The 27,709-nt window shown below is 46.2% G+C and overlaps 1 protein-coding gene across 1 annotated transcript; it reads right to left on the minus strand.

Annotated features, from left to right (window-relative positions):
• Nucleotides 1–1,915: 1,915 nt before the first annotated feature.
• On the minus strand, nt 1,916–27,709 carry LOC138262288 (actin-associated protein FAM107A-like). The gene is made up of 4 exons (XM_069212188.1): nt 27,613–27,709; nt 23,526–23,673; nt 8,681–8,822; nt 1,916–2,679 (listed from the first exon to the last, which is right to left on the minus strand). Exons 1-4 carry the CDS (start codon nt 27,707–27,709, stop codon nt 2,575–2,577), a joined length of 492 nt encoding a protein of 163 aa, XP_069068289.1. The 3' UTR covers nt 1,916–2,574.

Below are 27,709 nucleotides of genomic sequence, written 5' to 3' on the forward strand. Positions count from 1 at the left end.
TTGCCCTTTCTTATTTTTATAGATTTGCTCACAGAAATGTTGATATTGGTACATCTATTTTGGGAAATAATAGCTTCAGTTATTGTTGCTATTTTAGGGTCTGATCCGAAGTCACTGTGAAGTTTGCATCTTCTGCTGTTCAGCTATCAGAGAAGACAGCTCTGTGGACTTCATTCTCATTGGAAGGTTTTTCTCCTTCTGGATGTGGCTCTTGTTGAGCTTGGCTTGTGGTTTTTCCAGGATTTCAGATCTGGTGGTCGTTGGAATAGTTCATCTGTAAGAAGTTTTGCTTCTGATGCTTGATGTTTATCTGACTTTGGCAAAGAAAGAAGAAGTGACTTAAGGGGTCATGGATTATATGGACAGGGGTCTTGAGATGTGATTGGAACATGTGATTTAATGTAAAGCATCATGGGTGTTGATGTTTTTGTTTTACTGTTATTTGATTGGCTGCTGTGTTGAGACAGTAAAACAAAGAGAAGCATAATCCTCGCCTCTGTGTCCTTAATAGAATTGAAAATTCTTGACGCGTAAGCTAGAAATGTTTTTATTCCACCGCCCACTAAGGAAATGGCTTCTGTTCCCTGAGCCTGGAAGGGGAGAGAATGGGAGTAGGAAGAGGTTTCTATCTCCTGAGCCTGCAGCAAAGGATTATGGGAGCAGAAAGTGTCTTTTTATCTCCTGAGCCTGCAGCAAAGGATTATGGGAGTAGGAAGTGTTTTTTTAGAAAGGATTATGGGAGTATGAAGTGGCTTTTCATCTCCTGAGCCCCCAGCAGGGGAATTTGGGAGTATTTAATAGTTTCTGTTTCCTGCACCTGCACCAGTGAATCATGGGAGAAGGAAAGGGCCTTTGTGACATTGGACGCCAAAACAGGGTGACAAGGTCACTCACAGTCACCAAACTACCCTGGTTACAAAAAAAGGAGCTGGGTCATCCAGGCCTGCAATGCTACTCTTAGTACCCCAGAGAGTGGGACACACTCCAGCTTTCTCTGTGAAACCTATCAGTCACTCAGCTGCAAAACAAAACCTGGCTGATGTGCGCCTCAACAGTGAGGTTTCACCTCCTGACTCTAGAGTTTGAGGTCCTCCAGGTGTCTCGACCCTGGAACCTTACAACTGGTACTAATTAACAAAACATATTTTTTTTCTTCCATCCTATATGTGTATGTGGGACATAATATAGTGTTAATGTCTAGCCAGAAGCATATGGTAGCGTTATCAATTGGTCCCAGGTCACTAGGACACCAGCTTCCACGCATGGGGTCTCCTCCCACAAACCTATGCATTTTGTTAACTTCAAAAATAGACTTTAAATGTAAATAAAAAAACTAAAGTACTACATTGGAATGTTTTTAACTGTAAAGACCAGGGCTGGAAACAAACTGTGAGAGTAAGACAGGGGTTTATGTGGAACCCATATACTATGTGTACACCCACCAAAGACGCGCAGATCAACTATCCCAGCGGCACGCGGCTCCCCTGAGAAGGACCAGATACACCACAGAAGGAAAAGGGGGTGATCCTCGGTCAACAACCTTGGCTAACTCACCCAGAAGAAACACAAGTTAACCACTCAGTTACAAATGCATTACAAGTGATCCTTTTGGGAGAAGAAGGAAATGGGACATATAGGGCCTGATTCTAACTTTGGAGGACGGTGTTAAACCGTCCCAAAAGTGGCGGATATACCACCTACCGTATTACGAGTCCATTATATCCTATGGAACTCGTAATACGGTAGGTGGTATATCCGCCACTTTTGGGACGGTTTAACACCGTCCTCCAAAGTTAGAATCAGGCCCATAATGTGCTTCTATGAAAATAACCCTGTAGGCTGCAGTTGCTCATTGGAACAGATTGTTAATGTTTAATGCCATTTATTGTTTTCTGTTGAAAATTTCTTTTTTAACCAGTACAACCTGAGATTTTTTTTCTAATTGACATACATAGTCCAGTTTCCAGAGCTCATATGCACAACTTCAGCAAGGAGAAGACGTTTGCAACAGACCAGCTGCATTTCCACCAGAGCATTGGCTGAGGCACTTCTTTTCGCAACCCATGCGACCAGCGGAGTTCACGTGGTGTTGTCCAAATATCACTCTGGTAGGCCTTTAGTTGATGTTTCTTTAAACATGGGCATAGAAGAAATCCGTGCATTTTCATGCCACAGGTTATAAGCCAGTCTGTACCCCGCTCCTTTGCTAGACTCTGCTCAGCAGAAAACCGCTCTGTCTCTGCGCCGTGATTTGATGGCAGAGTCCCTGGCCCGCGTTCAAAATAAATTGAAAATTGTGCTACACCTGGAAAACCAAAGAGTTTTTCTTCCATTACATAGAAACCTTTGCTCTGACAGCTAATCCTAGAAAGGCAGATCTCAGGGAAGCTGGAGGTCAAGTGTCAAGCTTGTGATGCAACAGCTATGCGCAGGGCTTGCGACTACCAGCGTCCAATCCTGGGCATTGGTACTGGGAGGCCATTGCCGGCAGGCGCGGCTCAGCTGACACGCCGGCTTGGGAAGCAGCTAAGGTTGCAGTTAGAGGAGAAGGTTTTGAGCCTTCGAGGAGGGGCGTCAGCTGGGAGAGGTTCTGGAGGCCCGCGGTTCCCGCCAGGGACACTTCCTCAGGTTCTCTCTGACCTTTAGGAACTCGTGGGTACTTCCTTTCTCCGCCTCCTTCTGTCGCCGCTGGAAACAAACACACAGTGGGGGGGGGGGTGGAGGAGGGGGAAAGAAAAGGGGAGAACAAACAGCAGAAGGGAGAAGACAGGAGAGTAAAAGCCCTTGTCAGTCAAAATGCTCTGTTAATTACTCATTAGCACATAAGCAATAATTACACATTAAAACTGTAGCCCAAGCCAGCTCAAGGGTAATACCCACACATGGAAGCCTGCACATAAGTGATCGCAAGGGCAAAACTCACACACTGAAGACTGCACCTAAGTGATCTCAAGGGAAGTACCCACACACTGAAGACTGCATCTGAAGTAAGCGTGAGGGGAATAACCACTCACTGAAGACTGCACCTAAGTGATTGCAAGGGCAAAACTCACACACTGAAGACTGCACATAAGTGATTGCAAGGGCAATAACCACACACTGATGACTGCACCTGAAAAAAGCTTAAAGGCAGTAACCACATCTGAAGACTGCATCAGAAGTAAGCGTGAGGGCAATAACCACTCACTGAAGACTGCACCTAAGTGATTGCAAGGGCAATAACCACTCACTGAAGACTGCACCTAAGTGATTGCAAGGTCAATACCCACACACTGAAGACTGCACATACGTGATTGCAAGGGCAAAACCCACACACTGAAGACTGCACATACGTGATTGCAAGGGCAATAACCACACACTGAAGACTGCACACAAGTGATCGCAAGGGCAATAAACACACACTGATGACTGCACCTGAAACAAGCTTAAAGGCAGTAACCACACACTGAAGACTGCACCTAAGTGATCCCATGGGCAAAACTCACACACTGAAGACTGCACCTAAGTGATCGCAAGGGAAGTACCCACACACTGAAGACTGGACCTAAGTGATTGCAAGGTCAATACCCACACACTGAAGACTGCACCTAAGTGATTGCAAGGTCAATACCCACACACTGAAGACTGCACATACGTGTTTGCAAGGGCAAAACCCACACACTGAAGACTGCACATACGTGATTGCAAGGGCAAAACCCACACACTGAAGACTGCACATACGTGATTGCAGGGGCAATAACCACACACTGAAGACTGCACCTAAGTGATCCCAAGGGCAAAACTCACACACTGAATACTGCACATAAGTGACCCAAGGGCAATACGAACACACTGAAGACTGCACCTAAGTGATTGCAAGGGAAGTACCCACACACTGAAGACTGCATCTGAAGTAAGCGTGAGGGCAATACACACACACTGAAGACTGCACATACGTGATTGCAAGGGCAAAACCCACACACTGAAGACTGCTCATACGTGATTGCAAGCGCAATAACCACAATACTGAAGACTGCACACAAGTAATTGCAAGGGAAGTACCCACACACTGAAGACTGCATCTGAAGTAAGCGTGAGGGCAATACCCACACACTGAAGACTGCACATACGTGATTGCAAGGGAAAAACCCACACACTGAAGACTGCACATACGTGATTGCAAGAGCAAAACCCACACACTGAAGACTGCACATAAGTGATCCCAAGGGCAAAACTCACACACTGAAGACTGCACCTAAGTGATTGCAAGGCAAATTCGCACACACTGAAGACTTCACCTAAGTGATCGCAAGGGCAATAAACACACACTGAAGACTGCAACTGAAGCAAGCTTAAGGGCAATAACCACTCACTGAAGACTGCACCTAAGTGATCCCAAGGGCAAAACTCACACACTGAATACTGCACATAAGTGACCCAAGGGCAATACGAACACACTGAAGACTGCACCTAAGTGATTGCAAGGGAAGTACCCACACACTGAAGACTGCATCTGAAGTAAGCGTGAGGGCAATACACACACACTGAAGACTGCACATACGTGATTGCAAGGGCAAAACCCACACACTGAAGACTGCTCATACGTGATTGCAAGCGCAATAACCACAATACTGAAGACTGCACACAAGTAATTGCAAGGGAAGTACCCACACACTGAAGACTGCATCTGAAGTAAGCGTGAGGGCAATACCCACACACTGAAGACTGCACATACGTGATTGCAAGGGAAAAACCCACACACTGAAGACTGCACATACGTGATTGCAAGAGCAAAACCCACACACTGAAGACTGCACATAAGTGATCCCAAGGGCAAAACTCACACACTGAAGACTGCACCTAAGTGATTGCAAGGCAAATTCGCACACACTGAAGACTTCACCTAAGTGATCGCAAGGGCAATAAACACACACTGAAGACTGCAACTGAAGCAAGCTTAAGGGCAATAACCACTCACTGAAGACTGTACCTAAGTGATCGCAAGGGCACAACTCACACACTGAAGCCTGCACATAAGTGATTGCGAGGGCAAAAACCACACACTGACGACTGCAGCTTTTGCAGGTGGAAGGGCAATACCTATTCTCTAAATACTGGTTATGAAGATATTAACTGGGAGACACCCATCGCTGGCTTCAACTTTTATATTTTCACATTTTACTGCAGAATATTCTAAAGTTGGAATCCAGGAGTTCAAGTAAAAAAATGGGTGCAAAATCCCACAAAAATAGTACATTTGAAGGCGAATAAGCCCAGGATATGTGCTTTTCTGCAGAGTAACCAGGGGTGTGGATTTTCCAAAATATCTACTTGGGCAAGGGACGCAATGCTTCACAAATCTACTTCTTTTGTAAAAAAATCCACTTGTTACCTTTGGTGTCTTGCAGTGAAATGACAAATTAAGGCAGATTTCCCATTCTATAAGGGCTCTGATAACAGTATCTCTGATTATACTTATGTTCTTTCGGGGTTTGGATTCTAGCAAGGCTTTTATTTTTGAATATTTCCACAAATCTGCATACAGGGACTGACGTAGGTGAAGAGCTGTAGATCCAGGGTCAGGATGCCTCCATGGGACTATGACCACCCACTACTTTGCATGTTGAAGGGTACTCACAAACTTATGTCCAATCTCTTCCCAAACTTGGAAAGGTTGGAAGGTTTCTCCTGACAAGGGCAGGAGTACACCTTTTATCCAGGGTAGTGGGAAAAAGGGTCTGTGAAAGGAGTGAATTTGCAATAGTTCAGCATATTTTAGCATGAGTAAATATAACATATCATAACGTGTTATTGTATAGTGCATGTTCACCCTAGGGTTTCTTGGCACTAAAACATATCTTTAGTTTTACCCAGCTCAATAGTATGCATTTTATCCCCCGTGGAAGGATGAAAGGCTGAGTGGAGGTGTCAGGATGGAAACCAAAGTCCATGTATATTTTCTCATTCAAAAATGGAATTCACAAACGTGTGCTCAGAGTACCGTTTAAAGCCATTACTCAGAAAACTTTTGCGAATTCCTGAAAGTCTTAAATCTGCATCAATGCAAAGACATGTACCTGTGGGTGAACTTTTGGGTCTTACTTTAAGAATTGGGCACCTGACTTATTTTCCTGTTGCCCATTATGGTTTTACTCTGAACCTCTCTCAATTTGTTTTTGAACATTGGCGTGCAACCAACGCATTTACTAAATCATGCTTCAGTGAAAGATGAGCAACAGTTTAACAAAATGCTTTTTTCAAGATACAATTTTTTACGTGTACATTTTATTTTTAAGGAAAAAAACTTACCAATCTTGCTTTCATGGATCTATCTCTAATCAGGGAGAATTCAAAGAGCATTTTAAGTAGACTCCTTCTTCTCCATCGGACAAAGTAAACATGAAAACTTGTTGCCCTTTACCCCAGACAAAGGCCCTCATTATGACTTTGGCGGTATTTTACGCAGACTGCCGAAGCCGCAGGCGCCAGAAGACCGCCAGTGCTTGCAGTATTCCGACCGCCATATTACAAGTACTGAAGGATTTCAGGCAGAATTTGGGCAGAAGAGGCTTCCACCGCCATCTCTGCCACGCCAAAAGGACTCCACCGCCATATTATGAGCAGTAATATGACGTGGCGGGGTGCTGCCGGCAGTGGAAGCGCTGGGTCCCGTTCCCTGGCATACGACCTTCTTGCCGGACAAGATAAGTCGATCATCCGACAGGGGAGGTGGGTGTTCTGTGTGAGAAGGTGTATGTCTTCATGTGTGTATGCGCGTGTGAATGTAAGTGTGAATGCGTGTGTGATGGTTGAAGTGAGAGCATGTTGGAATGTTTTTGTGAATGCGTGTCTGTTGGTGCGAGTGAGTGAGTGTATGTATGCATGTTGGTGAATGAGTGTATGTATGAGTGTTGGTGAATGAGTCTATGTATGCATGTTGGTGAATGAGTGTATGTAAGTGTTGGTGTATGCAGGGTGCGTGTGGGTGGGTGTATCTGCATGTATGCGGGGAAGGGGGTGCTGTCACAGAAGGGGGGGTTATTGTATTTGCAGGGAGAGGGTTGGGAGAGTCACCTGCCGGTGACAGAAAGGAATTTCCTGGCACCGGCAGACTTTCTGCCAGGGTTTTCGTGGAGGTGCTACCACAGCTGAAACCCTGGTGGAAAGCCGACTCATTATACCGCCGATGGTCTGCAGTGGACAACCGGCCCGGAGGTGCTGTTCTCTGGCCCGGCTGTCTTATCGCTCTGGCGGTACCAGTGGAGATGTGGCGGTTTGGCAGAGGCCAAACTGCCAAACTCGTAATGTGGAGATGTGGCGGTTTGGCAGAGGCCAAACTGCCACACTCGTAATGTGGCGGTCTTCACCGACACCGCAGCCCTGATGATCTTCGAACCTCCAGGGTCGTAATGAGGGTCAAAATGTCCTAGGTGTCTGGCAATAGGAATTCCACACCCATGCAACTGTGCTACAAAAAACACTTTGTTGGAAAATCTTCAGCCAAAGTGTTTTTCAGTAAATTTCGCTTGCAGAACACATTTTGCAAAGGTGTCACATTTTACAGATTTGGGGATTTTGTCACCTTTGAATACATTTGTAGATGAGTTATGATGTTGGAACCCTTAGTTTTACTCGATACTTAACCCCACTTACCATCCTTGAGAGTATCGACAAAGCCCTGTTATGACATTAGGTTTTTCTCATCTCCCATAGACCACTGGTCCTCGAAGACCAGCCTAGCACGACCACCTGAAATCCACAGATGCAATGAGATGCAACAATGCTTCCACTTCTCTGTGCCCCTTTGGACCACTGTCCCACAGTTGGGGACAGGCAGGTAGTAGGTGGGTACTTTTATATTGGAAACTAGCTCTCTGTCAGCCTTTAATTGGCCAACCGGGTGGATGCCTCCTTTTGTCAGGCAATTCTTTGCTTTGACCTGAAAACTTCTTGTCTTCCCACCCAAGCATCTCCCATGGTTCAGGGGTCTCTGAAATGCACGCGCTCCTTTGAACCCATCCCCTGCTTTGCTGAACGCAGCTTATATCCCATCAACACCTTCGCTAGACTGTCCTTTGAACCTCCCCTTCCAGTCCCTTTTAATCAACCAGAGCTTGCCTTCATCACACCAGTGGGTCCAAGGCCAACTCTAGGCAATGAAAGTCTACACACCCCCTGGGCTGCCGCCAGGAGCACAAGGCAGAATTCCCTAAGAAGCAACAAAGTTTGAGCCTCTTTGAGAGGAGGGAGGGGAGCAGAGTGCCACTTCGCAAAAATTTTATTTCACCAACACCTCCCCAGCTGTGTCCAAACTCTCTCCTAAAGTTACCTCTCAGGACTATTAAAAGATGTGCATAAGTCTCCACTCCCACCAACACCTCCTCAGCTCTCTCCAGACCCTTCACTGTGTAATTTCTGCTTACTGTCAAGACATTGGGCCTGATTTAGAGTTTGGCAGAGGGGTCACTCCATCACAAGGGTGACGGGTAACCCATTCACCGAAATCTAATTCCCATAGGATATAATGGGATTTAGATTTCAGTGGACTGGATACCTGTCAACATTGGGAAGGAGTAACCCCTCTGCAAAAATCTAAATCAATCTCATTGTTTTGAATCTCTTTACAGCACCTCTCCTCTCCAGACCCTTCTCCATGTCATCTCTGCTTACCACTAGGAGCTATTTCTGAACCATTCCTCACCTCTTCTCTTCTCTGCTGCCACCTCAAAAGCTCCTGCTGCAGCGGCGTCTGGTCCTGCGTTGGCTCTGCTCCAAGTCTCTCCTGGCACCTTCGCCGTTCCAGAACCCTCAGCAGCTCTGGTTTGCTGTGTAAGACCAGACCCCTGGAATGGAGTGAAAACAGCAGTGAGTATCTCCTGGTAAACCGGTTGTCTGGCACCGTGCACTGTGATCCCCTCTGGATGGCACTCCTGTGTGTGGATAGGGTTGGCGCTACCTGTACAGGAGGGGATACGATGCCCTGTCCCCATGTTATGCACAATATTTCATATGTACTTCTCATCTGGTGTTCATGCTTAGAAGACGCTCATCAAGCAGTCTTCGAATTAAACACACAAGCTGCCCTGGTGACAATCTCATGCATGTTTGTTGAGACCCAGCCCTTCTCACTGCACACCAAATAATTATATCGAAGAACTACATGCCTCTGGAAAGCTGGGTACAACAAAACCTTACTTTCAGTGAACATAGACCCAATCATTCTCTCTCTTTCACTGTCACATCCCTAGTGCCTCACTTGCCCTAGTGAGGTAGCATCCCTCTACCTACGTCATCCCAGGCAGGGGGACTCCAGCCCTCCATAAGTGCAGATAACTTGTCTACATCTACTCAAGACAGAGTAAGCTGTCAAATGCCACTTCTTGTGTAAGGCGATGTGGGGTGGTCACCTAAATGTCCTTCTCGGGTCCACTTAAGTATCAGCTTGGCCAGTGAACCCTAGATGGGAAAAGCAATGGTCTGCGAGCCAAAGTCTCCAAACAGGACTCCCCTGATTTGATTGTGCACCCCCAGAAAGTGGCCGGTAACTCAGCCATGGGCTGGTAGGCATTAATGGTAGCTCATCGTATCTCACCAACTTACAGACCACCAAGGAACTGTGGTTCCAGGTGCCTGGAGGCAATAAAGTCCATAACACGGACAATCTTTGAGGATCTGTCCATCAGCGACAAGTTCCTTCCTATCAAGTCCTTTGTTCTCCACATGGCCAGTCCTTTCTCTGAGGCCTGGGCCTGGGACTGTTGTATAGCTATTTTAGTCTTTCGTCTAGGAAAGCAGTGCGTTTCTAGCAAGACATTCTTTTCACTTTGTGCTTTCCTCAAGGCTGCATCGAGATGGGGTTGCCGGCAACGTGGTACACTGTGTCTCCAAAATTCACAGAAACATACGCATCTTTACGTGGGGACATTATCTTAGCACATCAGCTGTTTTATTATAAAAACACTTCTCTGTCCCATGCACGTTAGAGGGAGATTTCCGTCAGATGACCACGACAGCATGCTGATTGACTTTGCTATAGCTGCTTGCTGAGACTACCGGTTCCCTGGCCTACATGGGGATGGTGTCTCTCTAGACAACAGGCTTCTTTGCTCAGTTATGGGGAATTATGTCTTCCCTGGGGGAAACCTGAAGGTTCTCACACTGTGCTCTAACTTAGCTTAAGTAGGAACCACATATATTACGCATAGTGACAGTATGGTGAAACTTATCCTGTGTTTCACTTTTCCTGTCACCATTTTGCTTCTAACGTGTTTCATCATTATTATTATTGCAATTCATGCCATTTTATCTAAGATGCAGCTGCGGTCAATAAATCTTATTGAACCATCTTCTGCCTCTGTTTGTCTTTGCATGTGTGAGACTCATGTAACTGAGATGTGTTTTACCACGATTTCCCTGAGAAGTCATTCTTGTCATGATCCCGGTTGCCACAAATCATCCCTGTTCTTGGGTGGAGGTGTGGCACTGCTAGTTGGCCAGAAAATGGATTAGGCTGACAGTTGTTACATGGTGTGGGATTGGACTCAGTTCCCACAATTCAGGTTATATTGCCACCCAAATCCAGCAGCCTCATTGACATAATGAGAGCCCATGCAACAGGACTACCTGGTCATCCATCCTTCCAGGAATGATGATAAGTCCTACCATCCACGCCTGGCCTGGTAGAGGTCTCCTTGGGCTGCACCACGATCAGCTCCTTTAAGCACTGCCATGCTGCCTCTAGAGACCAGCCCTCAGCTCACTCCAACGTAATTGAATATTCCACTTATACACATGCATGCATGTGCCGTAAGCCAATCAGGTGACAGCGCTGCTGTCACACAACCAGTTACCCAATCAGCTTTTTTTCTTCCTCCTAGAACTCCAAGCACATGGCTCACCTAGTGCTCAGCAAACAGGACACCTCCTGCCATGTTCAAGCACTCACGTGCACATGCATACATACATGTAGAGAAGGTGCCCCTACACTCCTCTACTGCGAACACCGAACCAGCCCTAATGAACGTGTTTCCATTGACAAGAGGACAACAATGTCCCTACCTGAAGTGGGCGATCACCTCAGTCACTGTTCATGTATGTAACAAGGGCTCCATTCACACGCTGTACATACACAGATTCATCAAACTCCTACTCAGCCATGCACCTACCTAAAGCACAAAGAGGTCTGGTGTAAAAAACACACAGACTGTAGTAATGCTGTATGGCCATTCACTTCTCATGCTGCAGTAACACTGTGAACACACTACAGATAATATCTCACTACTGGGGTCCAAGCATACCCCCTCATGGGATCCATCAGGGCAGTAGCCCCCATACCCTACCTCCACCTTCCAATTATAACTCATTGCCCCTCTTCTGACCCTCTGTGAGGCCTCTGACATCCCAGAATCCAACATCAGCCTCCTGAGCAGGTCGCAACTTCACACCCAGCTTCCAGTGACCCAAGAGCAACCTGCCAGAATACAGCAAACAACACATTCACAGCTCACAACAGCACCAGTGCACTTATGCGCAGGCACTCCCAACCGTCCAATCAGAAAGTGTCCCGCCCTTTGGGTGCCAAGGACATAACGGTTACATCCCCGGCTGCCCCGCTCGGGTGCTGAGGATGTAACCGTTACGTCCTGCTATGAGCCCTCCTGATGGCCTGGCACCCCCCTCCCATGGGCAGGGATGGAAGGGGAATCACTTCCCCTTACACCCTGACCCCCCCAGTGACGTCTGATGACGTTAGCACGCGATTGCGTGCTGACCTCATCAGAGGTTGCCCCCACAGCTTCCAGCGTGGATCGGAACAGTAATGCAAAAGCATTTCTCTTCCGATCACGAGGTGAGGCAGGAGAGGCATCAAAGGAAAGGAAAGGCCTTTTCTTTTATTTGATGTCTCTCTGGGATTTTTTTTAATTTTATTTATGCATAAGGGGAGCGGCCCCTTTTGCAACAGCCGCTCCCCAGGGGGGCAATTTTTAATTAGGCCTTTTCTGACCCCCCTGGGGGCAGATCGACCTACTGTAATTAGGCTGATCTGCCCCCAGTGGGGCAGAAACCCCCAGACACCAGGGATCATTTTTTTTCTTTTCTTTTATTATTTACAGGTGGGGAGCGACCCCTTAGGCAAGGGTCGCTCCCCTGGGGGGGCAATTTTATTTTAGGACATTTCTGCCCCCCTTGGGGGCAGATCGACCTATTTCTATTAGGCCGATATGCCCCTGGGGGGGGGGGGACAGAAACCACTTAGGCACCTGGGATTTGTGTGTGTGTGTTTTGTTTGGAGGGGCAGCCCCTTGAGCAAGGGTTACTCCCTATGGGGGCACATTACTGTGGCCATTTGTGACCCCCTTAGGGGCAGATTGGCCTGTTTTTGTAATATCCATCTGCCCCCTAGGGGGGCAGAAAGCCCACCAGAGACCAGTAAAGATGTTTAAAAAAGAGGGTGGGGTATGGCTAACCCCCACCGCAAATAAATGGGGACAAAGTTGTTCTGTCCACCGGTGGGCAGATGGGGCAATTACCCCTGATCAACTCCTCAGGGGGACAGAAAGCCTAATAGATGCCATGGAACTTAAAAACAATAGTGTTGTGGTGGCTACCAACCAGTATGGGTATGGTTATGCCCCCACCCCAACTGAAGGGGGTAACAGGCTTTCAGCTCTCCCACCACACACTAAAACATCTTATGTTGCCAAGCAAGAGGACATTTGATTATTTTGGGTTTTTGTTTTGCATTTGGGCCATGAGAGCTTGTCTAACTCTCAATATTATCCCACTTGGAATGGCGAGGGCTGCACTTTTTGGACTTTGGCAGACTGCCATGTAGAAAAATCTACAAGATCTAGACACATCTGAAAACCAAACATCTGGGTGAGTCCAGGGTGGTGTGCTTCACATGCACCCTGCACCATTTTCCTACCCATAATGCCTTGCAAACCTCCAACTTTCCTAGAAATCACACATTTTTCCTACATTTTTGTGATGGAACCTTCCGGAATCTGCAGGAATTCACAAAATGTCTACTACCCAGCATTGTCGCATCTATACCGGTACAAATTCTGCTCCACTTGTCAGCCTAGTTTTTTTTCAAACTGCCCTTTTGGACCCGCTTTGGTTCCCCCTCATTTTTTACATGTTTTTTACTCTTCTCTGTTACAGGCACTTGGTCCACCTACCTAAGTGAGGTATCATTTTTACCGGGAGACTGAGGGGAACGTTGGGTGGTAGGAAATTTGTGCTGGTGCAGTGATCCCATACAGAAATGTGGGAAAATCAGATTTTTAAGCCAAATTTAAGGTTTGCTGAGGATTCTGGGTAAGAAAACACTGGGGGATCCGCGCAAGTCACACCTCCCTGGACTCCCTCGGGTGTCTAGTTTTCAGAAATGTTTGGGTTTGGTAGGTTTCCCAAGATGGCTGCTGAGCCCAGGACCAAAAACGCAGGTGCCCCACCCCCAGCAAAAACAGGTAGTTTTGTATTTGATCATTTTGATATCCCACATAGTGTTTTGGGGCATTTCACGTTGCAGGCACTAGGCCTACCCACACAAGTGAGGTACCATTTTTAACAGGAGACCTAGGGGAATACTAGGTAGACTGAAGTTTGTGGCTCCCATCAGATTCCAGAACTTTGCAGCACCGAAATGTGAGGAAAAAGTGTTTTTCTGCCAAATTGTGAGGTTTGCTAAGGATTCTGGGTAACAGAACCTGGTAAGAGCACCACAAGTCACCCCATCATGGTCAATTTTCTTTGGGGAAAATGTGATGTGTCCATGTTGTATTTTGGGGCATTTCCTGTTGCAGACACTAGGCCCACCCACACAAGTGAGGTACCATTTTTATTGGGAGGCTTGGGGAAATGCTGGGTGGAAGGAAATTTGTGGCTCCTTTGAGATTGCAGAACTTTCTTTCACTGAAATGTGAGCAAAAAGTGTTTTTTTGACAAATTTTGAGGTTTGCAAAGGATTTTAGGTAACAGAACCTGGTGAGAGCCCAACAAGTCACCCCATCCTGGATTCTCCTAGGTGTCTAGTCTTGAAAAATGCACAGGTTTGGTAGATTTCCCTGGGTGCCGGCTGAGATAGAGGTCAAAATCCACAGCTAGGCACTTTCCAAAAAACTGTGATGTGTCCATGTTGCGTTTCCAGTCGCAGACATTCGGCCTACCCACACAAGTGAGGTACCATTTTTATCGAGAGACTTGGGGGAACAAAGATTATCAGAAAAGTGTCATTGCTCCTTGCCTTTGTCTATATCGTTTCCTTCCAAATGTAAGAGAGTGTGTAAAAAAGACGTCTATTTGAGAAATGCACTGTAATTCACATGCTAGAATGAGGACCCCGGAATTCAGACATGTGCAAATAACCACTGCTGCTCAATACCTTATGTGGTGGCCATTTTGGAAATACAAAGGTTTCCTTGATACCTATTTTTCACTCTTTATATTTCAGCAAATGAATTGCTGTATACCCGGTATAGAATTAAAACCCATTGCAAGGTGCAGCTCCTTTATTGGCTCTGGGTGCCTAGGGTTCTTGTTGAACCTACAAGCCTTATATATCCACACAACCAGAAGATTCCAGGAAACGTAACAGTATATTGCTTTTGAAAATCTGACATTGCAGGAAAAAGTTACAGAGTAAAACGTGGAGAACATTGGCTGTTTTTTTACCTCAATTTCAATATTTTTTTATTTCAGCTGTTATTTTCTGTAGGAAAACCTTGTAGGATCCATACAAATGATCCCTTGCTGAATTCAGAATGTTGTCTACGTTTTAGAAATGTTTAGCTGTCTGGGATACAGCACTGGTTTCACACCCATTTCTGTCACTAACTGGAAGGAGGCTAAAAGCGTATAAATGAGGTATGTCCCAGTAAAATGCCAAAATTGTGATGAAAAATGTGGTTTTCTGATTCAAGTCTGCCTGGTCCTGAAAGCTGGGAAGATTATGATTTTAGCACCAAAATCCCTTTGTTAATGCCATTTTCAGGGGAAAAAAACACAAGCCTTCTTCTGCAGACCTTTATTCCCATTTTTTGTAAAAAATGAAATTTGTGGTGTATTTTGGCAAACTGCTTGGTCTCCTCTAGGGGAACCCACTTCTAGAATCCCTAGGATGTTGGAAAAAAATGCAAATGATGGAATTTTCAGTGTATTTTGGCTAATTGCTGGGTCTCCTCCAGGGGAACCCACTTCTAGAATCCCTAGGATGTTGGAAAAAAGGACGCAAATTTGGCGAGGGTAGCTTGCGTGGACAAAAAGTTAAGAGGGCCTAAGCACGAACTGCCCCAAATAGCCAAAAAAAGGCTTGGCACCTGAAGGGGAAAAGGCCTAGCAGTGAAGAGGTTAATATTTATATTCAGCCACTCACTGATGTTATTAAATCGAATGGCTTCTCTGTACTATCAAACGTGGATGATAAACTGTTTATCATCTCTTTCAAGACCCTGCGCATCGGATGCCCAAGCTAAAAAACTTTGGGCCTTATTTAGAGTTTGACGGATGGGGTTATTCCGTCACAAACGAGATTGAGATCCTGTGTGCTGTATAATGATCCTATTATATAATACGGGCATCGTAATACGGCGGACGGTATAACCGTCATGTTTGTGATGGAGTAACCAGTCCACCCAACTCTAAATCAGGCCCTTTGTCACTTCGAGGTTGCAGAGTGGATGGGCGTGAACTGCCTCAAGCTTTATGTACGAAAAACCGAGGTTATAAATGTTAGGAACCATCCTAATAACTGGTCCTCCGCGTGGTGACCCGACTCGTAAGGCACCCCCCCCGCTTTGGAAACCACCGGTGAAAGATCTTGGAATTTGGCTTGACCATAATCTGAGCTGTGAACATCTGGATGAGATACCTCTTGCCAGATGCTTTGGGATTCTGCAAAGCCTAATAAACGTTATTTGGTTTCTTCCCATATCAGCCAAGAAAACTGTGGTCCAGGCTTCGGTTATCTCTTCTCTGGACTATGGGAATGTATTTTAGCTTGGCCTGTCCCAGACTCTTCTCAGACGCCTCCAGATGATCCAGAATTCTGCTGTGTGTCATCTTTTGAATCTTTCTAAATGGTCCTCTCTCACGGCCCATCTAGGAGACTTAGAATCCGCTTTAGAGTTTGGCGGATGAGTCACTCCATCACAAACGTGACAGCTATCCCGTCCGTCGAGTTATGATCTCCAGAGGTTATAATGGGATCGTAATTCGGCTGATGGGATATCCGTCACACCAAATTATAAATCAGGCCCATACTATACTTTGGCTCCCAATCACTAAAAGCATTCAGTTCAAGGCCTTGTGTTTTTCCTAAAGAGCCTTCTCAAAAACAGGACCTATCTTTGCTACTTGAGGACACCCTACACTACCGGATTCCTTTGTTCCTCTTTCTACTGGCAGCGGTGCCTTGAATTAGTAAAGCCAGACAGGGAGGGCTTTCCTTCAGATATCCTGGCCCCAAGCTGTGGAACAACTTGCATATCCAACTACACAAATGTCCAACTGAAGCAATCTTAAAGAATCACCTTACAACCTGTTTTTTTTAACCTGGCAAATGCTTCTAGGTTAGTACTTTTCTAGACAGATTCCTAGCGCCGGGACGCTCCATTTTTTAGCAGCTGTGCACTCTATAAGTTTACTAACATTAACATTAAAGTATCTTATCCACTCCAAAAGGCAAAGTAAACCACCGGCAAAGGAGCACATTTCCTACTTTGGGGAGAAGTAAAAGTTAGGTCATGATACAATACTTTTTAATGCTTTTGATCTGGGTCTGGCAAAGCAATGCCCCTCAAGCCGAATGCAGATCACGGTTTATTTTTAGAAGACCCAATGAGGTCAATGCAAAAACTGGGGAAAAGAGGACAATCTTCACATTCAAACAGATCCAATTGCACTCTTTGTTGTGACTGTGGAACAGAAATGTATCTACACCAAGTCTTGTATCAGGCGCAAACCAAGTCTACAGAAAGGGACAAGCCTGCTTGTCCATGTTCTCCGGCCTGCGGGCACTCGCTTTGCGGTCACTGGTATCCGTCAGGTTGTGATTGGATCATGTTTTTGCCATCTGGAGATACTTGTCTTGTGATCCAGCACTCTCCTTCCACTTCTTCCATATGAACATGGTGCTTGTAAATCGTGCTTCCTCGATGCCAGGTTTCATACTTTATGCCTGCAGCATGCCTGACCTCATCATGGCGTCCAACATCCCAACACTTGTCTGTGTGATGTGGCTTCTCACCCACTTGCAGTGATTCTCTTCAACTTTGTCCAATACAAATTCTGGAGTCCCTGGCATGCTGAATCCCAACAATGTATTTCACCAAGACATGTGGACTCCTTCTCCACGCTGTTCAGATGTGGCAAGAACTCAGACTTGCTTGGTGACCCCATCCTCCCCCTTGTTGCCAGCAGCAACGCACATCTTGAGGCAGGGTCACAGCCAGTACTGGTGGCACCCGGTGCAACAAACTTTTTTGGTGCCTCCCCCCATGACTTCCTGCTCCGATTCCCTTACTACCATCCCCCAAAAGAGTCCCTTATCCCTCCATAGCCCCTCTCACACTTACATTTAATTTGTTTTAAAGCGCTGGAAAAGGCTGGCTTTACTAATCCACGCAGCTATCCACATAAAATACAGATCTGTTCTTTGTAGCAGGCGTATTAACCCTCTGCTCTACTTTATGGCGTTCAAAACTGCCACCAGACAAAGCACCCATGTCTCTCTCTAGCAGGAGCACTACTCACGAGAGATATCTTAAAAGTGTAATTGCTGCCTGAAAGCTGGACAAACAAGGAACTCTGCAGCAGATGCTGTTAAATTGTAAGTTATTGCTAAATACAGCGCCCCCCTCACTCCCAAGGTCAGTGCCCCTCATCCCCTTTACAGGTCAGCGCCCAGTGCGGCCGCACCGGTTGCACCGCGCTAAAGCCATCCCGGTGCTGAAGTGTTCCATTCATGCCTAGTTAAGTCACAGAGTTCTTACATGCCTACTGCACTCTGTCCAGGAGCAGGCACACAGGACAGGTGTGCTTAATGTGTGCCAACTTGGGGGTTCCTAATCCCTCCCCCCAACTTAGGGGCAAGTGTGTCTCTGGATCCCTTCCCACCCCAGGCCAGGGCCACGCGGTCAGTATCTGGCACCCTGAGTGCTGGTCCCTTAGGGGGTCCATTGAGGGTCTTTTTTGAGGGTATTTGTATTGTAGCATTTGCATAGTGCCTCATACCCCATTGTGGGCTGGTGAATAGCATCTGTTGATGGGGAGCACGCTACACTTGGGGATGTGCACGGTTGGCAGTGTTGGGTTTGTTGTGATATTATGTAGGAAGCGTTTTGTTGTGCCAGAGTGGCCAGAGAGGTGCTCTTGTCTTGGGGTGCAGTGCCTAGGAGTGTGGTGGAGGAGGAAATGAGAAGGATGGAGGCACAAAATAGAATTACTAATAGTTGTTGCTTATAAATAAGGCTCCCAGTTTTCCTTTTTACTGATTTTTACAGATTAATACACACACAGAAAGCAATGTGTTTCCTGTCTGTATTTATTTTTAAAAGCAGAAAAGCACTGAAAATTGTGCTTCTTTTGAGTGACTCTCTATGCTGTCTTTCTTGAACCACAAGCCAAGAGCTGAGCAGACAGACAGCATGGAGAATTAAAAAACAGGAACAAATGTCCTTAAATACAGGCGTATGTTTTATATATATATATATATATATATATATATGTCGGTAATAGTTATTGGGATGTAGTGTTTTGTTATATTGGCTGCTAAACTGGTTAAAATGCAATAGGCATCAAAGCATGAGTGCATGTTCATCAGTTAAATAAATGGGGAAATATACTATTTTGCAACCCCATTTTTCCCCTAAAAAAAGATAAATATGGATAAGTACCAATGAGATGGACAAAAAATAAGTATGGATAAATATGGACGGAAATGTGAAAAAAATAAATACCATAAAACCAGGAGCTCCAATTATAATTTACTCTCCGGGGCCCAGGCTATAATTTTCTCTGCAGGATCTGTGTCACATGGTGCAGCCTGTGATGGACCAGCCCTCGTGGGGTCTCCAGGGCCGCCCTCAAGGGTGCATCTCTGTGCAAGCATGAAGGAGCAAGGTAACTGTTGCTCATTTTTATGTCGAGCCTACCCGACAGCACACGCTGACTGGCAACAAAAGATATTCTTGGCTTTCCAAGAACACATAGGGGCTTAGAGCCAGCCCATTGCTTACCATTGTTTGACTTTCATGTCATTGTCATTTGACTGCAGCTTATTTGATGGCTTTTTATCAATTTTGTGATTGTCCCGCCCATGGAGCACAGCCTCTTTATAAATCTCTTTGACTTTCTGGGTTCCAAGCTTCCGCTGCCTGCTTTTTTTTGTTTAAGCACTTTATGAGAGACCATGTGTTTTCCAGCTGTCTTCTTGGTGTACTTTTCTCCTTTTGCTCTCTCTTCTCATGTGCTTCTCACTCTTCACTGGCAATTGCCTCTATGTGCCACGTTGCTGTCCTTCGCCTCTGTTTTGACCTTGTTCCATCTCTCCTTTCTGTTGTGTTGCTTCACCCTCTGCCCTTCTCCCCTCATCCTTTATATATATATATTTTTAAAGGGTTTTTAGAGTATACTTTAAAATCTCGGATCGATACATTCAAAAAAGCACGCTTTTATAAGTGAGCGTCTATATATAGCATTGTATCTTTTTTTAAGACATGCTGCACAGCAGCCCCGGTACTGTACAGCATGGCTAAAGAAACCTAGTTCAATATGTCTTATAGGCGAGGCCTATTGGCTTTGCCAGTGTTTGTTCTGTTTTCTGCCCTGAGGACTTCACTTTTGCTGTTACTAGGACGCATGGCCCCAGACTGTCCCAGGTGCAGTGCTGATGCAATTCCAGGTGCATGTGCTCCTTGTGCAAACCAGAGTAGCTGTCCCCCAGGGTATGTTTAATTGTTGCACAACATTGTTGCTGACTGTCAAACACAAGCTGAGGACATCTGGTCACAGTTCAGTACTAAAGTCATGGTTGGGTGTCATTTTAGCGACAAACTATGACATGAGGGGCCAGCATACATGTGCAGCCAGATACCTTCAAGATCTTACATTTATACTCGAAGCAGCGAGGTCCACATTACTGCACCAGCCCTGGCTTTAATACTGTTTCCAATGGTGCAGACCCTAGTGTTTCAAATGGGCAGGTACTCATAGGTACTGAGGACCTGCAATATTTTAATGGGTGAGTACCTGCACTTCTCAGTGGGGATTCAGTACTTTTAATGGGGGACTCCCTGCACTTCTCAGTAGTACACAGGTACTCTGGAGCAAGGAGTACCTGCACTTTAATTCCATTTCAACCACTGGCTCTACCCTGCCACTTCTGTTTCTGTCTGGTGGTGGGCTGTTTGCATGCACAATAATAAACAACACACACAACAGATAGTGCATGGGGCTGCACACACAAGTATTGTGATGATGTGATCTCTATGTGGGTATCACTGTGCACACAGCCTTCTGCAAGGCAACACCACACAACAGCCCAGCCCACAAAGACATAGCAGATACCACCTGCAACATCACACATCAAAAAAGACCTCTGAACACATTCCAAACACACACCCCAATAAGGAACAAAGTGGGTAGAAAGTCACACATCAGCACCTGCTACCCTCACTCCCATGCACATTTGCAGAAGAATGAAGGTTTCCCCAGTGGGTAAGCACAGCGGCAGAAGAATGCTCCACCTGCTGGTAAAGTTTTTTATTGGTCTTATAGTACTTTGGCACTCATTTACAAGCCCTTTGTACCACTGCTGCATTATTGTTTTTAATGCAATGGTGGTGCTTGCAGTTTACTGCACTGCTCCAGATTTACAAACTGATGCCTTGGGCCCAATGCGTCAGTCTGCAAAGCCCTGCTTCAGATTATACCTGCGCAAGGTATCATGTATGCAGTGTAGGCGTTCCCAGGCAAAAAGCCACGCAGAACTGACGCAGTGAAATTTACAACATTTTACTGCATCAGAATTATACCGCCTCCTCAGAGCAGACATACAATTGACACTGGGCTTTTACCAATGGGAGCCTCCTTGCATTGCTGGAGTACATTGGTGCTCCAGGAATGCATAAGTTTAGCGCCAACGATGTGTCAGAATTACTGACGCATCTGTGAAAATGTGCGCCATGGAACTCTGTATTGTAAATACAACGCATCCATGGCGTCGTTAGGCGATCTTAGGGAGGCGCAAGAAATCGGACGCATCAATGTCGATGCGTCATATTCTTGTAAATGAGGCCCTATGGTTTAACAAACACAAGTACTGGGTTGGGCAATATGTTATTGCGCTGCTGGGTGAAAGTTAAGTTCTGAAATTGAAGCTACCCCTGAGAAGCCTGTGACTGCTCGCTATTGCTACCATTGAGACTTGTTTGCTTAAGGGTTCGAACTTGACCCACTTTGAAGAACCATAGCTGCACGGTCCTGGGAAATCAGAGGCAAACATCCCCATTTCTCATGTCTGGGGCCCAATAGCCCCTGCATATTCCATAGGCTGCCATAATGCTGCCACATAGAAGAAATAAGTCAAAATATTATCATTTTTATGTACAAAAACATAAAACATTTTATGCAAAATAATGTGGGATAAATAACATGATACAAAGCTGCCAACTAGCGGAATAACGTTGTTTGATACTGTTTAAATGAAGGTTGAGTTTGAGAAACACTGATTCATTGTTTGCAAATAATTGAGAAACAAGCACTGGCAAAGCCATTAGGTTTGGCGTCTTATGAGGGGAAGTATTTGGTAATAGTTGGGTGACTTTTTGTTCTGCCCCAGCTGTCCTAGAAAGAAGATTCCACAATGAAGCAGCTCCATCAGCTAAAACAATGTGGCAGCTGGGAGAAGGACCTTTTTGCAGAACAGACTGAATTAGCAGAGTTAAGGTGTACCCTCAAAGAAGGTTTATGACTCGGAGATTCACTGTTTGCACACCAGTAGACAGCTTCCCAACTCATGTGATTCCACAAACTGGCAGCTTAGTTTGTAGACCTGGGAATTCCAGTGAGACTGAACTCTATGACCTTGGGAATGTTTCCTTTTCCAAGGGGTAGTTGCCACCAGTGGGTAGCACAGGCTGGTCATCTGCCTGGCTTGTGATTAGCTGAGCCTTATTTTTCTACGTTTTTTAGGCCATGCCCTACAGAACGATTTGTTTTATGTAATTAATTTCTGTGCAGATCGTTTGTACCTGGAGGTGTCTGTTCCTTTAGTAAAGGTTACCCTGAACTGGGGTTTATGCTTCATGAAAGAGGATGATGGAGGTTTCTGTCCCTTTGGCATCTTTATGTTGCAGCTTTAAATAACCAGTTGTAGAACTCCTTAGTGAGTGTGCAGACCTGCGGGGTCTGCCCCACTGGGGCAAACATATTACCAAACTGAATCCTGAATGTTATTTATATCTATGCTGCAAATTCTTTGAAAAGAAAAATGTGTTTGTTATTTATGTTTAGATGAGTAATGACGATAACTGTTTCCGGATGGATCAATCTTGTTTGGTAATATGACTAACCCAGATTCTTCGGTTGTTTACTGGGTCACCCTGTGTGGTTTGTAATATAGCCACTGAGGCAAACAGGTGAGACCTGCTGGGTCTGCCCCACTGAGGCAAACAGGTGAGACCTGCTGGGTCTGCCCCGCTGAGGCAAACAGGTGAGACCTGCTGGGTCTGCCCCACTGAGGCAAACAGGTGAGACCTGCTGGGTCTGCCCCACTGAGGCAAACAGGAGAGGCCTGCTGGGTCTGCCCCACTGAGGCAAACAGGTGAGACCTGCTGGGTCTGCCCCACTGAGGCAAACAGGTGAGACCTGCTGGGTCTGCCCCGCTGAGGCAAACAGGTGAGACCTGCTGGGTCTGCCCCACTGAGGCAAACAGGTGAGACCTGCTGGGTCTGCCCCGCTGAGGCAAACAGGTGAGACCTGCTGGGTCTGCCCCACTGAGGCAAACAGGTGAGACCTGCTGGGTCTGCCCCACTGAGGCAAACAGGAGAGGCTGACCCGCTGAGCTGCAGTAGCCAGAAGCAGGAAGCCAAGAGACAGAGCGCTTGGCCAACGTAAGCTTGAGGTAGTTGAGAGCTTCTGGTGACAGAAAGAACCAACTGCTGCAGGGTCTTTTCTCCAGAATCCCTCAATGGCCTGAGCATTCATTCTCACAAGTCCCCACAAAATAATTTTGTTCATTCTCTACCCCTTCTGGGCTGTGTGTGATTCTCTAATCTAATTTTTGAGGCGACGACGGAAGCCGCGGGCGAGCCTGACAACAAATCTGATTATTCTTGGGAATATTATAAATTTACCAGAGTAATGAGGACCTGACGAAACACAACAAACAACACACCAGAGAAGGAAAGGAGATGCGTAGAAACCTCAGACAGTGAAAATACATGTCATTTCTAAAGGCAATACTCAGAGCCACGTCACAGGACTGGACACAGGCCAGACACAGGATCCAAGCACAGACAGACAGGAGGAGGAGGGCTCACTTCCGGTGGGTGAGGAGCAGCTCCTTGTGCAGGTCCTGGCGAGTCCTGGAAGCCTTCATGGGATTGGCTGCCTTACAGGAAGCGAGGAGTTGGGCGGTGGTCGGTGGAAGGACGGACTCTCCATTGCGGTCTCCAGTCCCCGGGGAGGCTGAAGGGAAATAATAATGACAGACATTGGTGCCAGGAGGCCTCTGTGCTCAGATAATAATTACATCTAGAGTTGTTTGTCAAGCAGGAGCGCAGCTGGCTTTGGTTAATTGCCTGTAGAAGGTGTAACTGTATCATGGTTTCCAGGTCGTGGAAACCCAGCGACTGGCTGTAGAACCAGTTTCAGATAAAAGGAACAAGCCCCCTCTGATGTAATATGGAAATACTGCCCAAAGCACCCCAACCAGAGGAAGACCCCACTCCATGAGCACCCGCACCCTACAATCCAGAGACGTGGTCACCCCACTCCTGCAACGTCCTTGAAAACAAGAAAGGCAATAGATTGCGCAACCCCAACAAACCACTCAAGTAAAGGAACGGAAGGGTATAATGAACCTGGAGCAATAACCTGGACAACCTCAGTCTACTCTAAACCATATGGACTCAGATCCTGCACGCCTATTGTGTTGGGCCCTCTCGTATTTGAGTTTGTAACCTATAACCAGCTATTTGGGGCCTTTGAATGTTTCGAGCTGGTCACTGCCACCCACAGCCCTGGACACAAAAGCTACAAGACTGTGTCTCGCTTGACCACTGCCCACTGCACTACTCAATTTGCCCACCGGCACTCATTTTTGGGGACTTCACTCATTTTTCCATATTGGACTTTCATCCAGAGTAAGAGAGAGAAAAACACTGAGGGAGAAAGAAAGAGGGAAAAACAGTAACAGAGAAAGAGAAAGAAGGGAAGGGAGGAAACCTACAAGAGTGAGATAAAGAGGCATGGAGAGTCTGTGGTGGATGAAAGAGGCTTGAGGTGGAATCAAGGCTACACAGCCTTCCAATTTGCACCACTCATCTTCGTAGTTCCAGATGCATGCTTCTGAGCAAACATCTGGGCCCCAGCACTCATTGATGTACAGGATCAGCACTGCAGCCCCAGGACCAGGAGAAGATGCATTATGTGGGTTGCAGAGCAGCGTCGCTCAGCGTCAATGACGTTTCTCAGGCCCACCGAGGCCGTTGTCTCACTTGTTGACTATATACCTGCCTTTAACCCTGTATAGCACTGCGCTGCCTTTTGGCTAGGTTTGAGGTGTACAAGTACCACATACAATACATAGACACAGGCCTTGTACATAACTCACAGGGCATGATTCACAAAGGTAAACGTACACTTCTGTGCAAGTTTACGATCGTTTGCTATTCACAACGGGATTTACGAGTAGTATCTTAACCAGTGCCCAGACCTACTGCCTGTAAATCCCTTTGTGAATGGCAAACAATGATGAACTTACTTTACCTTTGAGAATCAGGCCCATGGTGTTTGTATCTTTTTCCTGACTCCCTGGGATCCAGAGGAGACTTTCATGATTGATTTCCATGATCAGAGTTTGGTAAATTGAATCAGGTCAATGTGGCCTGATTTTGCAGTCTATTTGGCGGTCCATCGACTCTGTTCGGGAGGCTTGTGTAGAGCGCACTGCATGAGTGCACTATCCCCAGGCCTCCTGTGAGCTCCACACAGTAAGAAGTTTGAAACAGAGAGGATTCGCCAGAGGATGGCCAGCCTCGTGGTGATGCCCAAGAGCCCCTGGATTCTTTTGTGGTGCAAATTTAGGATCTGGCAGAAGCAATTCCCCTGAATTTCACATTGGTGTTTGTTTAAGCCAAGGAATTGCTCGCTCATTCATGAATATCCCTAGAGTAGGTATTTTGTGATGTTTGCTTGTCTACCCTTTATTTTCTTCTCAGAAGTCGGCTCAGGGTTCATTGGCAAAACCACTTTGCAGGGAAATATCTGGTGGAAAATTCACCAATACCTACATAAATAAATCTGGGATTTGTAAAGCACAGTGAATCATCCATGAGGGTTCAAGGCGCTGAATTGCAGACACGGGGTGAATACGTGATTTGCCCAGAATCACAGGATGCTCAGCGACGTTGAGACTCAAACTTGGCTCCCCAGCTCCAAAGTCAGCAGCTTCGGCCAGTACGCCACATCTGAAGGTGGACTTTCCACAGCCATATCTGGGCTTAGAAAATATTAACTAGCGGTAGAATGTCATTTGTGACACTTCTTGCTAACATGGTGGGAGTGTTTCTCAGCTTGTTAGCGGTTCTATAATCGCATTTTTGTGAATTCTTCTAACCTTTCCAAAGGGTAATATTGGAGCTAACTCCCCCAGGTATGGTGATGAATCTCCCACTTTAGAATGAGCGGTGCTGTTGCCTCTGCACATTAGTGGGGTGGGTGGTGGATCCAGAGAAATTTCCACCAGCAGTCCTTCTGATATCCATCTAATAGGACAGAAATGCCACAGGCCATTTTATGACAAATTTCTTATCACTGCTCCAATGGCGTAACAAAACTGGAGGGGGGCTCGCCTGGAAAGAACATAGCGGCCCCCCCTCCACAACCACTCATGAGCTCTCAGGCCTGGGTGCTGAGGAAGCCACCTGGAGCTCGGGCCCCGCCGCACAGCGGGGTCCATTGTTACGCCCCTGCACTGCTCTCGTCTGACTCAAGCCATAGATTATTTTTAGTTCTCGCCTACCAGACAGCACAAGTGGTCTGGTTGGAAAAGACCCATTGTGAGCTTACCAAGAACTTACAGGAACTTGGAGCCTCCCCTTTGCTAACCATTGGTTGGGTTTATTGTGTTGCTTGCTTTTTACTCAGCCTTTCCTTATCTGCCTTGTGTCAGTCCTTCCCCGGCAGCATATTCTCTATACCATCATTTGATCCTTTGGTTTGGCTCACTTGTATCCTTCCACTTCTCACTTTTAGGGAACTACTTTTTTTCTTTCGCTAAAGCTCTCCCACAGAGTGCATTGGGTTCCCAGCTCTCTCCCTCGTGTGCTTCCCCCACCCACCAAATATTCACCCACAGCACTGCATGTTGCTGTCTCCCTCATTTTGCAGGCTCTCTCTCATGTGCTTCCCTTGCTAAATTCTCTCCCACCTGCCTTCTGTCTTGCTTTTTGTCAAGCAATCGTCTCTCAGCACCCTTCTTGTTGATCTACTCAGGATCCTGCTTTGCCCCTCCCCCTCCGCTACCTGTTGCTTCCCGCCACCTGCCCCTCCGAATCCCCCACCTAGCGGTCTTTTTTTATTTATATATTTTAAATTGTATTATTTTTTCTTAGGAAGTTTCAGATCAGTGAATTAAAAATAATTGTGCCTGCGACACTCTATAGGAGCGTGCATGCGTAATGATGAGTTGTGCACATACGTCATCACACATGCCCTTGCCTACAAAATGTCATTGCGCCTTGTTTTTTTGCTTTTTTTCATTTTGCTCATGAAGCACAGCATCATACCAATGTTATACAGCATTGTCAGGGTGCACTGGCAAAGCCAATATGTCCCGAAAGCGAGACCTATTGGCTTTGCCAAACTTTTTAACCTTTTTAGTACTTTCTCACAGAAATGTACATCAGTGTCCATAGCTGCCTATATTAAAGCTGCTCTCATTCAAATTTTAAATTAACTCTATTTTCCCCACCGCCTCCTTCTAGTTTTTAGCCAATTATTTCTAAATTATTGACACCCGTTAAGGTGTGAAAATTGACTGTTTAAACTTCATTTACTTTGATTTATATCTTTAATTTATCTTTTGTCTTGCAGCATCTCTGCACCTCCTAAAAATGTTATAAGAGTAATTTTGAACCTTGGTTCACATCACTAAAAGTGACGAAAGGATTTCCAAAAGAGGTGTTGGGCAACAAGGCTAATTTCCATTGGCAGACCTGTGACGCATGACTGCAACACACTGGCAGGTCTGTCAACAAGGTGCTGTGCAACAGGACTGGGGTGCACCGGCAGAACCGTGTGTCACGTTCTGGCAAGAATAGAGGTCTTTACGCCAAACTGCCCCATCAAATCCCCAAACTCTTCAAAGGAAGCTCATGGAAGAGAATTTGCTCAACTACTCACCTTTCTTTGGCGCGGGAAGAATGGCTTCCAGTCCATAAGGAGATCTCAAAGACGCCAGAACCTGTGCTTTTGCCCAGAGCCAGAGCTCCTGCGACAT

This window comes from Pleurodeles waltl, chromosome 10, assembly GCF_031143425.1.
Source record: "Pleurodeles waltl isolate 20211129_DDA chromosome 10, aPleWal1.hap1.20221129, whole genome shotgun sequence".
NCBI classification, from domain to species: Eukaryota; Metazoa; Chordata; class Amphibia; order Caudata; family Salamandridae; genus Pleurodeles; species Pleurodeles waltl.